Source organism: Sturnira hondurensis, unplaced genomic scaffold, assembly GCF_014824575.4.
Source record: "Sturnira hondurensis isolate 20B ecotype Veracruz unplaced genomic scaffold, ASM1482457v3 Scaffold0006713, whole genome shotgun sequence".
Classification (NCBI taxonomy): domain Eukaryota; kingdom Metazoa; phylum Chordata; class Mammalia; order Chiroptera; family Phyllostomidae; genus Sturnira; species Sturnira hondurensis.
The window spans coordinates 1,723,521-1,740,609 of NW_028079344.1; the positions used below are offsets into that span (position 1 = coordinate 1,723,521).

At 41.0% G+C, this 17,089-nt stretch overlaps 1 protein-coding gene across 27 annotated transcripts in view; it reads right to left on the reverse strand.

Annotated features, from left to right (window-relative positions):
* EPB41L3 (erythrocyte membrane protein band 4.1 like 3) overlaps positions 1-17,089 on the reverse strand; it is a 226,063-nt gene that overhangs the window by 14,017 nt on the left and 194,957 nt on the right. For 12 of the 27 annotated variants that reach the window (XM_037050299.1, XM_037050298.1, XM_037050293.1 and 9 more), the window contains 6 exons: positions 16,170-16,345; positions 12,941-13,161; positions 8,888-9,451; positions 3,683-3,736; positions 1,316-1,351; positions 429-620 (listed from right to left, as the gene is read on the reverse strand). In XM_037050299.1, coding sequence (XP_036906194.1) covers positions 429-620; positions 1,316-1,351; positions 3,683-3,736; positions 8,888-9,451; positions 12,941-13,161; positions 16,170-16,345 — 1,243 coding nt within the window. The remainder of the gene's footprint in view (positions 1-428; positions 621-1,315; positions 1,352-3,682; positions 3,737-8,887; positions 9,452-12,940; positions 13,162-16,169; positions 16,346-17,089) is intronic. The other 15 variants (XM_037050301.1, XM_037050312.1, XM_037050316.1 and 12 more) reach the window with 7 other exon arrangements.

Here is a 17,089-nt window from a genome sequence, read left to right on the forward strand (position 1 = left end):
TTTCTTAAACATTAGACAACTTCCATCCGCCTCATCTTGCAATGGATGAGAAGCATTCATGAGTTTTCAGAGCACTTCTTAGTGCAGCAGAAACAGCATATTCAGAAAAAGGCATCAGTTCAATAAGATAACACCTCAATTTCTCCCAGCTGGGAAATCTGGTTTAGCAGTTAGAATAAACCAACTTGCACCAGAACTGCCGGTGACTCCTTGTTCACGCTAAGCACCATCTGATGTGACTGACTCGCTCCTTCGTCACCTAATCACTTTACTTTTCAGCTTTCCTTTGCAAATGTCAGCTCAGGTTACACACAGACAAATGGTGAGATTCTCAGAAGCTTGCCAAAGCCTTTCCCCAGGTGCAGACCCTGTAAAGAAGTAAGTCTAGTGAACAGAAGACAAATGCAACCAAGAGCCTGAATACCGACCTCTTCAGGTACAAGGGGTTCGATCATGGGCGCGTCCTCCTGCCTGGCGGCTAGTCGCACCGGGGAGGTAGAAAGCCTCTTTTCCCACTCATTTGTGATGGCAGTGTCTGTGGAGGTTTCTAAAAAGGTTCTTTTCAGCTCACTAATATTGGTTTGATGTTTCACCAGGTCATCTTGAGTTTTATCTAGCTCCTATATTCAGAACATAAAGAATCCAACAGTCAACATTTTCCTTTTTGCTCATCCTCTCATTTAAAAAAAGCAATGTCAATCTCATTAGTAGTTAAAACAAAAGTTTTGATCGCGGCTCATGACACTACCACAAACACTCTGGTGAAAATATTTCCAGGGAAAAGAGAGGAAAAAGATCTAGTTCACGCAAGCATAAAAATCGAGTTTTGAAAGGTAAACTGTGAAATGGTAATTCACGTATAACCAGAGAGAATTAAAATAAATAAATATACACACAGAGAAAAAGAGAGAGGAAGGAAATCAGAGGAAGGTGAGAGGTCATCCCCACTTATTCACAGGTGAGAGAGACCACACAGTTCATGCAGCATGGTATGAGCTCACAGGTACAGCACGAGAAGAAATCCACACACACGAACATGCACTGGTATATACCAATACCAACCTCTAACATAAGATTACTATGTTTGACATACACATTTTCACCCTTTATTCGCTTAATCAGACTATTCTGAAAAAAGTGGAGAAGAGAGGGAAAGGTAAGGGACATGGTAGTCATGGAGACAAATGCCATCCTCCACACTGAATCAACAACACAGGCACTGGCTACGGAGCATGCTGGAAGACTTGAATGACACAGACAAACCATGGCTTATCACACACTGGGTTTTGCTACTGCTTTATTTTTAATTTTCTACCTGTGCCTTGAGCTCGGCATCTTCCTCCTGGTCCGACTGCCAGCATCAGGAAAGAGTGGGAGATAAAGTCTTACCATGCGAGTGACTGAGACTGAAGCACTACAGTCTATAAACTTGCTAAAAGGGGCCTCCAGCGTGTTCTTGCTTACGAATGTTATCTCTTCCTTATACGTGTACGAATGTTATCTCTTTCTTATATGCAGCACAACAGTCTCTCACACAAACTACGAAGCTTAATAAGAAGAGAGGAGTGAAAGATTCCTTGCTCAGTGGGTCTTTGCCACCTTAACATAGGGATGTCCAGGTGTGATGAATGTACAATGTGCTTGGGAGGTAACAGCAAGGGCTTGGCAGGCTGTCCTTAGTGAACATCAGAAATGGTCCAGGAAGTGTGGGGAGTCCCACTAAGAGAAACATTTGTAAGAATGGCTAGGATTTCCCAATAATGAGAGCTGTCTTGTAAGTGTACGAATCCTCATAACGATCCTATGAGGTTAGGTGTTATTATCCCCAATTTGTAGGCCAGAGAACTAAGGCTCAAAAAAGTTAAGACAGAGGTTGTCCCATTTAAACATTTCTTGGAACCTGTCACTTTTTGAACACATTTACTTAAAAACCAATTTGGGAGGGCAGAAGAAAGATATACAGGAAGAAAATTTTTACAAAAGTAAACTACCATCAATATTACCTTTAAAATGTAGGCAATGCAATTTTTTAGTTTTTGAGAAATACAAAAAAATTACCCAAATGCAGCTTTGCTATCTCCCCCTCTCCCGCCTAATTTCAAAGATATGTCTAATCCTTGGACTGGCATCTTGAATACAAAAACTACTAGGTAACTAGGCCAGACCACACGTGTACACAGGGCCTGGGCTTCCTGGCCCTGTGCTGCGGAGGAGGCCCTGGCGAGAAGAGAGCAAAGCCTGAGCAAGGGGCTGTAAGCAAATCAGTCTATCTGAGTCTCGAATCTGCCGGCGGGGACAAGACAGCCTAGCCAGCATCCCCACCCTGCACTACTAATGCGCTGGTTCCTGGAAGAAAAGGAAACGTGTTTAGAAAGTGTTAGACAATGCACAGGTAACTCTAACAGAGTGCTGGTGACGTGCTAATTCTTAAGTGTGTGGTGGCTCACAGCTCCTCATTCATTTTAAAACTTCACAATCTACCCATGCTACATGTATTTGCTTCCATGCTTCAGGAGAAACTGCTATATAAACTTAAAGTATTATTATTTTTAATTTATAGCACCTAGGATTACAATGAAATTTATTAAATATGTTAAGATGTAGTTATATTAACTAAAAATTCTTATACGGTCAAAATGTACTGTTATCTTTCATCATAGAAAATTAACTTTTAATAAATTTACATGATTACTTAAGAGAATAGAAAAAGGAGTTTTACAGAATTATTTTTAACTTAAAAACTTATGATTTCCAAGCTTTGAACTGAATCCTGGCATTGCCAAGGAAAGACACTTAATAAAACTCCATTTTGAAATGTTTTCCTGAAGATATTTTCAATAAAGTGACATAGGTGTTACTTACAATATTTTTAGTTCTTCCTAAATATCCAACTAGGTATTTAATACTGAATAATGTGAAAAATAAACTCTGCTAGCACTTTAGGAAATAAACATCTTGACTTCCATTACTATAGATAAATATTGGTTTCATAGAAATTTTAATTAATAACTGGTAGAGAAGATCTGACAAGCAGCGTAAGCCACACATGTACTCATATTTATTGTATCCTTAATAAAGGACACGTAATGGCATAGTACCTCTGTCACTATTCCACTTTTTCAATAAAGGACTAAAATTTATTTGTTAATTTTCTCTTCCTTAGATAATTCATTTATTTTGAGTGACGTGCTACACCCAGTCTACAAAAATGAGCTCAAAGAAGCATTTATTTTACCAAGTATTATTTGACCATTGAGCATTAAAATACACATCTGTATCCAGTCAATACGCTAACTGAATTAACTGCAGTCCTCCTCCCACTCACCATGGCTATGGTACATAAACAGGCTCTCGTTTGGATAGAAGGCTGTATTAAAAGTAAGTACTATCAGTTTTGCGAAATGGTTCTCAAAATGTGATCCTAACTAAAACTGACCGAATCCCTATCATCTGAAACCTCGTGGAAATGCAAAGTCTCCATCCCCACCCCAGACCTTCAGAATGAGAAGCACGAGGCTGGCACTCAGCAGAGGACTCTGATGCAGGCTAGAGTTTGAGCATCAGTGGTCTAGGCAGTAAAACAGACTGAACTCACACTGTTGAAGTTGGAATCTCCCTCCACTCTAAAGCTAACTTGCAAAATTCTTAAATGAGAGCCACTGCCCTCAGTTATTGGACCAACCTCAGTGGCGGTGGTTTCCCCGTCGGCCGCGGTGTCTGTGCGCTCGCTGTCCGTCTGTTGATCACAGAAGTGATCGGGTTCCAGGAGGAAGGCAGGAATAGAAAGCAAACCCGTGGGGTTAAATTGGGTATGTGGCAGGCCAAACAGTGCATTCTCTTTCTCTGTGATCTGTGTCACTATCTTCCCGCAAGAACGCAGGGTCAAGCAAAAGCAAAAGAAAGGCCAGAGCCGGGTTTCACCAGCAGAGCCACTCAGAGGAAGACCAGAGGCACGCAGCCTGCAGGAACCACAGACACTGCATTAGCCAGGCTGACCTGTCTGGCTTTGTCTCCAGAAAACCAATTTGACACCCTTACCCCTAGTTTTAACTAAAACCCAAGACAGATCACCTAAAAATGTTTAATGCAAATAAATTTGATGTTTATGTATATTTTTATTCTAGGAATATTTCACACATTTGAAAGGTAAATGACAATAAAAAGCTACTATAACAGTCACTGGACTTTCAGCCCCTCATTTATACCATTTTGACAGTATATACCCATTTATGATTACCAGGCTGTCTGCATTACCTGTTAATTATAAAAAGCACATGCCAGTGACTCACAGGCATATGTTTTATGGAAGAAAAAAAATGTAACTCAATTTTCAAGTAGCACTGCTAACTAGGTATTTTTCAAGACTATGTAATGTATTTACTGTGCCCCACCCTTCAATGTAAAGTATATCGAAGTATGTATCGAAACATCTCTTCCCCAAAAGAAAACCATTCAAATGAAGCAAATAAAAATTTTAATAAATAAAAGAGACATCTACTTGGAAACAAATAAAACAAAGCACAGCATTTGTCAGAACCTAGGTTTATAATAGTAATTTCAGGACTGGTGTTTAATCTGTTTCAGAGGTTTATGATTTAAAACAAAAACTATTTTCTCTGGAGGAGAGTAGAGCCATAAGGCATTGAAACTGGGACATGTAAATGCCCTAATATAATATTAACTGACTTTCTTTCCACAATATCAATGAAGTATTAACATTCTCTTGAGCAAAAATGTGTGAGTAATATTTTGGAAACAGAATCAAAACTGGGGGTGCTAAGGTTATAAATCAGCCTCTTAAAACAATCTCTCAGTCCCAAGAACAAGGAATGGCAAGAAGGGACAAGTGGGACAGTGTTGTTTATGCTCACATAACTCTGACTAGGTTGACAATTTCTTGGCAGTACCCCAAACTTTCATTTTATATATTCCTAAAAGAAAAGGAGTTGGAATTTGTGCAATAGTGCTCCTGAGGTCGTCGTTCTGGCCACCTGCTACCACATCTAAGTAGAAAATAATTTTTAGCAGGCCAGTAAAGAAAGTGTGTTGATACATTTTCATGACTTGACAACCTTAGTAACACCTGGCGGGGGTGGTGTGTGGGTGCTCGCTGCTATAGCATGACCGTGGCTTTGCCCACTGACAGCCTAGGAAAAGGCCAGTCTGAACCAGGGAGAGAGAGAGGTTGCTGTTCAGGGGCACAGGGTGACTCAGAATCTTAAACTTTCAAGAACAAACAAGAATGACTGGTGCTCAGTATGCTAACTAATTGTATTAAAGATTTCAAAAGTTCTTGAAAGTTCTTGAAAGCACCGTGGCTTTAGATTACAGTTGTGGTGAAACGTGAGGGGTTTGATACCAGACTGACATGGGCTCAATTCCTTGCTAAATTTCAGTCTGTGACAAACTGGGCACGTCCATATTTTAATCCCAATCTCATTCTAGTAAATGAGGAAAATAACCATAACACACTAAGGGTACTAAGTACTTTATATGATACATAACATATAAAGAACTAAAAGTATTTATAATAATTGTAATATATTGGGGTTAATGTAATACTACATATTTATTACAATTACTTTCCCAGCTATAGATAAATAACAGCTTAGGCCATTCTAAACTCCCTCAAATTCCTACTCGGTACCTAGTCGGTCAGCCACTCAAAAAACAAGAGTACCTGGTCAATAAATAGTTAATAAATGAAGTTATAAAAGCTGAATAAATGAGCTGTTCCAGAACTGTTATTTATGTAATATACTATCACTAAACAAAACTGCAAAATGTGTAGCACATCTTCAACTATAAATGTTAAAATCAAGTGATCAATTTTTTTCTTCCCGATTTGATTTTATCTTTTTGTTTCTTGCACTATCAAAAAACTCTTTGGAAATATGTAATTTATATTCTATAGTGTGGTGAGCTAAATCCATCTTATGTTTCTTGAAAGATAATTTAATATACTGCCCCTTCTTACTTGACCATTCAGAAATGACAAAAGAAAATGATTACTGACCAATAGCTTTATGTCTGAGATGATTAAACCTTTCTGCATTGGGTATCACTCTGGGGAAAGGCTGCAACTAATTAAACCACCAGCACAAGTGAAAAATGTAAGCAGCGATGATAAAATATTTTAAAAGAATTGTGGCCATTAGTGACCCTGCAAAATGAGAGTCGAAGGGCTGGACTGTGTATTAGGCAGTCACCCAGTTTAGCTGCCAAAGTGCTTGAGGCCTGGAGGATGAAACAGGCCATGTAAACAAATGGCTATTTTTTTAAACTGAATGACCTACATATGAGTTCTCTAGCTCAGCTGGAACTAGGGTGCACAGCTCTGAACACTTGGCATTAAGAGACAACTTTGAACAGATGGCCCAATGGGAAGTCTTGTGTCAGGAGGACTCCACAGCTGATGGGATGCTGCAGAGGAGGGCTAAGGAGACTGCAGTGGCCAGAGCTGGTTCATGGTCTGAGAGGTTTGCAGTAACAAGGAGAGGCCCGTACTGGGAAGCTCCAGTCCCACCGTCATTAGCGTGCATGAGTACTGCTGTGATTTGTTTTGCTGATGTAATGCAGACATGCCCAAGTTTAACATTAATTCTCATGCATTGATCACACCAAGATGTATACCCTGGATTAGGCACAAGATCTGTGTGGTTTTCTACACACATAAGTTCAGTTATTCAGAATTCAAAATGCATAAAATGGCAATCTTTTTGCTTTATGTTAGCCTGATGACTAACCACTGCTAAAAGAAAAATATATGTCCAGGTTGGAAAGGAAATAAGTTATAGTCTTTGTAGATAAACTTGTGTTGGTAATTGCTGTATGTTCTAGTCCTATATTGTTTGATAATATTGCCGCTGTGAGAAAGGGTGCTATGAAAGCCCAAGACTTAAACTAGTTTTCTCTTAAAATAATTTCCATGTATGAAAATAATTATATATATAACTATACATACATACATACACATATATATGTATAGAACCTTGAAAAGGGTTCTGAGGCAGTATCAAATTGAAAAGCATAAACTTTTATGTCAAATATCTGTGAAACCATTCCCATTTTTTTTCAGTTTGCTGCAAAGACATGACCATAATACAACTAAATATAGACCCTTACACACCCTGGCAACACTATATACTCACAGGTGTAGCTCACATGATTTCTAGCTGAGCAAAAACTGAAAAGACTCTCTTTTCTTTTTGCAGTGTTGCTTTGATTCTGTAAATATTTTTTTTTGATGCTGGGAGTGCTGGGCTTGTCTCCTGCCACAAAATCCTTCTGTGGGAACAGAGAGCTGGGGGCGCCTGGAGGAGGTGTGGGCAGGGGGGCAGGTGACAGCCAGGTACCCCTCTCGGCAGCTTCTGTTCTTTTTCCCTGCACTCTATTTGAATCCCGTACAAAGGGAAACTGCTGGGCTGTTCATGCAGCTATAGAGTGGTGGGAAAGCAGAGCAATTAAGAGGAAATACTGCGGGCTACAACACTGGCTCGCTTACCCAATGGCTTGGACAAGAAACAGGAAACAGACAGGTGGCATGTCTTGGATGGAAGCTGAAGGCCCAAGTCCTCCCCCCACTTAACATCTGCCTGGCTGAAGGCCAGAAGCCCCTCTAACTTCCCTGGCCTTTCTGGACTGTCCAGTTACGTGGGAGGACTTGGCTCATGCTGAATTTTGAAGAATTCACCCAGTATATGCACTGGTATTGCTAGTACTGATGAAATTTCAGCACATTTTTTTATAATGTACAGAAGCCATAAGAGAGTCTTTTCCTGACTGCTTGAAAACTGGTGTTTTTAACAGCAGTTGCTTCTGGCCCTACCCATAACTGATGTCCTGCGGGCACTTAAAATGCTCAAACCTTTCTCATCCAAAACACCCACAGGACCTGGCCTACCTCTGTGACCAACAATGATGGTCTGGCAACGACAAGAGAAGAAAGTAGTAGGGACATTTCAGAATCTCCAGGAGCAAAAGGCATTTACAGTTTTGTACAGCTGACAGTGATGGCCCACCCCTCCGCTGGTGCTGTCCCCCACCTGTCCTGAGCAGGGCTTACCTAGACCAGCGATTCTCAACCAGTGTGCCATGAGAATTTTTACAACACACAACACCTGACTATTTAGTCAGGGGCACTGGCCTCTTTTCCCTTAGACTGCCAGTAAAAAACGACAACAGCCAACAGGACAATGGCTGTCTAGTGGGAATGAATGAAAATTATACCTATCTACTGCAGAATTTTAGGAATCAGCTGATGTATACCATGAGATGAGGAAGGTTAAAAATCACCAATTTAGGCCATATCATCACTATGTATCATAGTATCAGGATATAGTAAGTCCTCACTTAATGTCAACAGGGTTTGTGACTTTACATAAAACAACATACAATGAAACCAACATTACCATAGGCCAATGGATGTAAACAACAGTTCAATTCCTATGGCATCTCATCAATGTTATAATGAAAAGTTGTTGAATAAAACATCTTTTCACTCTGTAAATCTAGTCGGAAGTTATATATCTGTTTTGTATGTAATTTATTCAACAGTAACTGAACAAAATTTTTAACTTAACTCTGGTTCTTGCATGGCTAACCGGTTACTTAGAGTTGGCTTCTGGCCGAGCCCCTCGGCACTGGTGTCACTCAGTGGGTAGCAGAATAATCCTGGGCTGGGCTTGGACTGCCACGTCCACATGGCGTTGTGCCTAACCCTGGGGCCGGGTGGTTTCCCCCGACACACAAAAACCTCTTCACAGATTCGCACAGACAATAAATGAGGCTCTGAAAGTAGGACCACTATCGCAGCAGCCGTTTAACACTGTTTCGGACCAAGGCCCCGACCACGACAGGGAAGTGTGTTCTATGCCGAGGTACACACCTCTTCCTCTGAACTGTCACTCGGGTCATTGTCTAGTGAGGCACTCAAGGAGGCCGCCTTGGGCTCCAGGTAGCAGAGGCACATAGCCAGAGGGAAGGAGAGAGTGAGGGCATATGGCACTGAGAAGGAGGCGGAGAGCAGAAAGAAAAAGATGAAGAGGAAACAGGGCACAAGGGAGGGTGAGCGAATCGGGAGATAATGCTGCAAGCTCTGGGGGAGGAAGTTGGTTTCAGACAGGTTGGGAAAAGACAGGTACCCATCATCATCTAGAAGAGAAGGGAATGACTCCGGGAGCTGCAAGGAGAAGGAGAACAGGGTGGCCCCTTTGCCAGTTTGCTGTTTGTAGCTAAAAGCCACATCTTGGTCCCCAAGGTACGGCTTCCCTTTGCCATCAGCGTCCACGGAGGACTCTCCACGCACAGGCACGATGTCTTTAGAGGGCTCGGAAGCAGGGGGCTGGCAGTCATTCTCCTTACACCTCCTACGGAGCTCTGTGCGAGATGCAGGGGGACAATGAGGTGACGGGGGGGACAGGGGACATGAGTCAGTGCCAAGCCCAGGTGACTGATGGGAAAGAGACAGAGAGAGACAGAAAGCAGCAAACAGAGGTGCAAAAGGACAAAAAGAAAACTGCAATTAGTTAATTTTCTTATGGGTATCAATATAAAATCGTAAAACAAGAATTTTAGCACTAGGGTTGTTCATGAACTTCAAAGTACTCAGGTGCATGCCAACGTAACCATGGATGGCTACCACTTTCCCATTAGACTGTCGAATTGAGGGTGGACTTAAAAAAATCAGAATGAAGTTGTTTGTGGGCAATTTCAAAGTCTACATGTTTTACAGGATGAAAAAATCTTGTGAAGATGAACAACCCTAGAAAGTTTTAGGGTTTTGAGAGCAAATATAACTCTGATAACTTAAAATCAAGACTTTCAATAACGACTCCTGATCTGTAGTTAACACATCTGTTACTGTGGTTCAGCTGAATTAAAAATACAAGTGAATCCAAGTTTTGATTATGCAAAAAGAAACCTCGAGCATTACCTTTCCTTGGTTGGTCAGTTACACCCAAAACAGGTGGGTTTCCAAATAAAGAAGTTTCTGGCCCCACTCCTACCTGACAAGCAGTTGCAATCAGGGAATTCAGTAATTAGCATTTTAGGAAGCCTCACTCTCCACAAAGAACTGAGGTTCCTCTGAAAATTCTTATTTTGGCTCCATTATCAGAACCAAACGGAACCTAGACTCCAATAAGTGATCTCAACAAGCTAGCAAGCAAAACCAACCTGTTTTCTGGGACTATGGCTGACAGGGGTTTACTTTGTATTATTTGTGGCCCACAAATAATAGAAAGATACAATTTCCCAGCCTTCTGGTTTTTCCTAGCAGATAAACGGTATGTTTATTGCTCCTAGTTTGGGTTCTTAAGAGAACAATAAAGGCAGGCATTCCCACTAGGTAGCCTCCCCGTCAGCTCAGGCTTCTGCGGGGGGAATGGGAGGCTCTTTTGCCTTTCCTCTGGCCTGGGTGGTCTCGTGGACCACAGCCAGTCTCCTCTGCAGGTCACAGAGGGCTGCTGAGCAAGAAGGAGAAGAAGGAAAGCAAGCAGACCCCAGACAGGACCTGTGGGCAGCCTCGAAGCTGCTACAGCTCAGGGAGTTCACGTAGCGGTCACGCAGAGCCGGAAGATAGACTTCTGCTGCTCTCTGTGACACTGTGTGTGTGTGTATTCACACGTACTTGTGTTTTGCCTAGTGACCTGACAGCAGGGAAATTACCCAACCTGCTTTGTGCTGGTTATCTAATTCGACTTGGTGACAACAGAGTCACAGGGTAAGAAAAGGCACCAATAAAATTATATCATGGATCCATCAGAATTTAGAAGTGCCTCTTTAATAGATAAGTATGTCTTTTCCTAACACTCAAGTGTGACATTAAACATTCTGTTTTCAACAAGACCCGGCACAAATCTCATTTAACTGAGAATAATGTACATGTTGTAAGCTGACTTCTGCATGCTGACAATTGTCCCCACAGTGGCAAAAGGCCACCCGGTCACTTGGGGTGATCACAGCGGGGAAACATGTGTCCTCTCAAAGGAACAGGGAACTAGTTGCTTAATAATATTTTTAGTAATACAATTCCATTTTCTTTAAAAAGTGAGTATCCTTTATGTTACTTTTTAAAGATGAAGAAGAATAAAATTAAGGTGTAATCTTTCATGTTGTTCATTAACATGGTTTTTTAAAAATATTTATTTATTTATTTATTTTAGAGAGAGGGGAAGGGAAGGAGAAAGAGAGAGAGAGAAACATCAATGTGTGTTTGCCTCTCATGTGCCCCCCACTGGGGACCTGGCCTGCAACCCAGGCATGTGCCCTAACTGGGAATCGAACCAGTGACCCTTTGCTTCATAGACCCGTGCTCAATCCACTGAGCTACACCAGCCAGGGTCATTAACATGGTTTTTAAAAGACAAATTTGCACTGTGGAAAATGAAGACAGCCATCCACCTACTTCAGCACTGGGTCTCGGCCACAGTCCTCTTGAGGCACCTTTGGGTCAAAGGGCTCACTTCTCAGAATATCAGACTATAAGCATCTTAGTTTTCTTTGCCTTTCTTATTTTTCCATGATATAAATGGCACAAAATGGCGATTGCATTGTGACACATCTTATGTAATCATGTAAAGTGAGACCTCCTGATCTATTTTTGGAACAAACTAAAAGTCATTTACTTTTATGTGCCACTTAATCGTATTCACACATCCATGACAATCATATGTTGGTGTGGGTGAGGTCAAGAGATGATGGGGCACATTTCCTGTTCAGGTACATGCATGTCCCATTTAAAACCTGCCTTAACTGAAAGGAAGAGTATATAAATACAAAATTCAGAACAAAGCACATTTTAACAGTACAAGAGAGTCTAATATTTTTTGCTGTCATTTCCTATCCTGTTTGGCAAATCATTTTAACCTAAAAAAATGACAGACTAGGTCATTTGGAGTATCCTAATGTAATCATAACAACAACATTTATTGTGTGTACCCTTTTAGCCGTTGCTGTTAAATTCTTGTCAAAAGGAGTGTTTTTCTATGGTCCTAGGTGGTGAGTCCCCGCATATAAATCTGTATTTGAAGAGCCCATGTGCAAAAGAACATTTTTAAATCAGATTTATGCAAGTTTCAGCCCAGCCTGCTAGTTACGTGGCATTTTTATTCTGCTATTTCCATCCCTTCTGCACTGTGTACATTGCAGGAGCCACTCCTGCCCATTATTATTATGTATAAACTTCCCAGTGTTTTCCCACTTTTAGAGAGTGGCTTTGCTCCATACAGAAACTGGTGATCAGAAGTAGATCTGTCTACATGGCTCTGTGTTGGGTCACCAGAAACAAACATGGTGTTTAAAAATAAACTGAATTTGGGTGAAATGAAGTTATTAAATCTAATGGGAAAAAAAAACCACCTCGGAAAAATTGCTGCCAAATTCACTTTCCATCTTCCCTTACAAATTTCTGCCTTAACATTACTTTCCAAAACATGCCCATTGCTACTTTGATGATTACATTACAATCATCAAAGAGAGGAAGCACTGTACAAATACGCAGGGTAGGCACTCAATTGCTTGCAGTCAGAAGGTTGGCAGTGTCATTATCCTGTATATCTAGAAAAACATGCGGTCCTTGGGTAGGACAATGGGGCCAGGAACGAAGAAAATAGCTTTAGTGATAAGTCTGAAACGTGAGCCAAAACAGAAAAGTGTAATAGGCCATTAAATGTATTTTTAAAAAGTACAGACAGGACAGCTGTTGAAAGTCTTATGTAGCACATCAGTTGTTAAAACTGCTCAAAAAGTTGAGAAGAGGAATCTTTCAAAGGAAAGATGCTGACACAGGAAATAACTTAAAAATTGACAATAAGAATTTGACTAATGCTGAAATATGAATTAGTCTAAATCTTAACACATTCCTGGTTTATAGTCTCAGTATTGTTTACCAATTCTCAAAAGTTTGAGCAAGCTCTAGGAGGCAGCCTGTGAAATGTACCTTTCCCTCGTGCCGTATTGCTGCCACCGGGGTGGCTTCCTCTGCCTTTTTCCGCCTGTCTTCCTCCTCGTCGGGCTCCTCCTCGGCCTTCTTCTCCGGAGTCACAGTGGTGATCAAGTTGGTCTGAGAGATGCCCTTTGTTGTGGTGTACTGGCCAGTACCAACCTCTGCAGCAGACACAGAATCCTTCATGTATATTTCATGGTTTTCATTCACTGACGCTAAAAGCAAATACAATTGAAGAAATGAAGTAGGAAATAGTTAAGTCAGAAGACAGATAAATACCACCAACTGTCCCACTATGAAAACCCCTATAAAAGATCATATTTGTCTTCAAAAGACAAGACAGCGTTGCAGGTACTTTCTCTAAGCTACCAGACTTGACTCTCTATGTCATCTACACTAGATTTTTAAAGTGATTTAAATGTTCATCTCTTGAGGCCACAGAAACGGTTTTCCTCCATTCTCAGGACCTATGGTGAGGATGTGTGTCAGGGTGGACGTGAGTGTAAGGATGGGAAGCTGAGCTGTTGCCGAGCCTGTTACTCCAGAGTAACTGCCTGGGCACCGGCACCAGACATTTAGTGGCAAGTTCCACAATTAGTAACATTTTCAGTAGACAACTGATCTAGTACACTTGACTTTGACATATTTTTGGAAGTGCCATTCACAAAGGAGCCATTAATAAAAAATTGCTATTAATAATAATGGCTTAAAAGTCTCCTGCGATATACCAGCCACAAAGTTATAATGAAAATTAACCATGTTGGCAGAGATTATAAAATTGAGATGGTAACTCCATTAACTGAAGTGCAGAAATGTTTTTATTTTTACTGCATTTTAAAAAGGTATGCATACATATCCACCAAAATATGCATATGTTCACTCAGCTCTAATATTTGGAGAAAGGAAGACAAATGTTGCTACTGAAACTCATGCAAAGACAAAACATGCAAACATCTATGAGATATAAGCTGCAGCCATTCATTCCAGCTAAAATATCTTAGTGAAAGAGATGCTTGCTTCGGCTGAGTTTTTAAAATGCAATATTCTATTTTGTTTTAGACCACATAGTATTTACTGAAACTTATAAATGCTGCTTTTCAAAAACACATAAGTAGCTACTCACAGTCAAAATATAATCTACTTTCATATTTATAGAAATGTAAAAAAATATTCTGACATTTTTAATAGTAAATCATCTCATTAAAATACCTTCACTAAGATATTTTATATCTCATTATACCACCCAAAAAGCCCATGTAAGACAGCTTCCTAATGGCCAGTTAAGCTGGTCTAAAGGAGACATGACCTTGCAAAAAGCTCTTTAATATGCCAACGTGCAGTCATGGCCCCGGCTCAGCAGCAGGGAAAACACTAGAAGTGGCAGGACCCCGAAGAGTGAGAGACAACACATACTAACATCCCTTTTGGGCAGGGAGGAAGAGACAGCATGATATTAGTACATTTATTTCACAGTCGTCTTCTGTCTTCTCAGCAATCATTATCACACAAAAGGTCATGAGGAAAACAACATTCACAGCACATGTGTCCCCTTGGGTACACATCACTGAATAAAGTGGATGGCATCCAGGGGAAAAGGTGTGATTCTACAAAAGCGCCTCCAACACTGGCTTAGAGAACACACAAATAATTTACAGAGATTCTCTAAAGGAGAAAGAAGAGCAAGCGAGACAGTGCTGAAAGAAACACTTCAATGTTAACATGGATAGATCAGTATCTCGATCCAACTCCAAGAGTCCTGATAAACATTTTATTTCGAAAGTATGGTTCTAAGTTAGATATTCTGAAAACGGGAAACTTAGATGTTACGGAATGGTAATAACTTCCTCGGCCACCTCACAAAAGCCCATAAGGATAATTATCAGTACAATTATTGAGATAATTATAATTACATCTAACAAGAGAGCTTTGATATGTCCCCCCCAGTCTTTGCGACAACCCTGACAGAGGTGGCCTTGCTCCCACTCTACACGTGGTTGGCAACACCAGACGAGGAGCTTCAGTCGTCCACCAATGACCGCGCAGGCAGAGGGACGGGACAGCCTGATTCGTCAACGCCAGGTGAGTGTTCTTTCCACTTCACTAGTAACATACGTAACAGAGCACTAATAACACAATTTTCACTTCTCCTCTAAACAGCTTACAATGTCGTCCACTAAGGAAAATACAGTCTTTTTAATTAGGGCATTCAGGGAGTCTCTCACCGAACCACCGAGGTATCACGAGCTACGGCAGGCAGTGGAAGAAAGATAGGAGGAAGGTGATCCCAGGCCCCCGTAGCATTAACTTACTAGTAGTTATATTTTTGTTTATTATTAAAACTGTACACACATGCCGGAAACTTCTCTTTATGTGCACAGGATAGGTCTGTAAAACAACTAACCTCCAGGTGCTCTGAATGGGAAGACGGAGGCCTGGCCATGGCTTAGTTCCTAAGTGAAGCACCACTCCAGCTGCCAGGTTTTGTAGCAGAAAGTACATCTACATGTAACTATAGAAGCAATACAAAACCACCCCACAAAACAAAACCTACTGAAAACTCATGATTATGCCATTCCTTAAACATGTTATTTAACCGATTCTCTCCCTGTTCCACATACACATTTGACATCACAGGAGGGAACATGCACAGGGCAGTGCTCTCCCAGTCCATCTGGTGCAGTGATTAACAGAGACCAGAAGGACTTCACTGGGAGCCCTTCGCTCTGTTATGTGAATGTAATCCTTCCTATAAGATATTGCTCATCAACTTATAAGAATCACATTGTATTCACAAAATATTTTAGAAACAGAGATAAATTTAACTTACACTTTTCTTTCTGAAACAAATCGTCTAAGGCAAACGTGCCTATATTTAAGATATGTTGGCAAGGAAGCCAGGTTACTTATATAGAGTGTGTGACTACAAAATGTAGAATGAAAGAAACCCTCCAAATCCAGGGTAGCAGCTTAAGAACGCTAGGCTCTTCATTCCCTAGGTAGCATCCTTTTACTGTAATTTTATAGAAATCTACAGTGACAGACATCAGACTCACAAAGGTACTTTCTTTTTGAGAATGGGGGGTTAAAACTTGCCATCCAGCCACGGACTGAGTGCTTCCCACTTCATACGACCCAAAAGGATCTACGTTTATTGAAAGCTCCTGATGGTTTCGTCCTGTTGGGTGGCCAGAAAGGTTATGAAGGGCCAGGTAGTGATGCCTACCTCCATCCAAGCTGCGAGACATGGTGTAACGTTTGCTGGATGAGCGTTCAAAGTAAGGGGCTGGGCGGTCTATCAACGCACTGGCTCTCCTTGTTTGGGCTTGCGTTCTGCCACTATAACGAAACTTGGAGCCCAAGGTAAGGAATTTCTTTGGAGGTGCTTCTGGTAACAACAATCTAAAGATAGTAAAGAAAAAAACACCAGAAAGGATATTAAGTCAAACATTAAGAATGGTAACTTTTTACTCTGTTCTGAAAGGTAAAGTGCTTTGTGCACTAAAGGATTAATATCAAACATGGCATTAAATTAATCTGATTTTACAAGAAAAAGTAACGCACAGAGTACATGTTAACTAGGGATGTTATAGAGAGGCTACATGCAAAACAGGGGTGGGGTCGGACCAGTGACCCTCCACACCCCACGTAACAGGAAACTGTGTGGTTCTACAAACCCCAAGAACAATGAAATAGGTGATGGTAGTGAAGAGCAATGACACTTGTTATTGTGTAGACACAAATCTGATGGCCCTGGTGAGTTGAGGGTATCAAGAAATTACTAACACAGTAAGAAGTGGATCAGACACTTGAAGTGGACATCCTATAAAAATAGTAAAAAGACACTAAAAATAATAAAGGAAACAGAGATGGAGCAGATAGATACAGAACAAATCAAAGAAAACCCTTGAAATTTGGTCAGAAGTTGCCCTGGCTGGCGTAGCTCAGTGGATTGAGCATGGGCCTATGAACCAGAGGATCACAGTTCAATTCCCAGTCAGGGCACATGCCTGGGTTGCAGGCCAGTTCCCAGCAGGGGACACACGAGAGGCAACCATACATTGATATTGCTCTCCCTCTCTCCTTCCCTTCCCCTCTAAAGATAAATAAATGAAATCTTTAAAAAATTTTAGTCAGGAGTTCTTT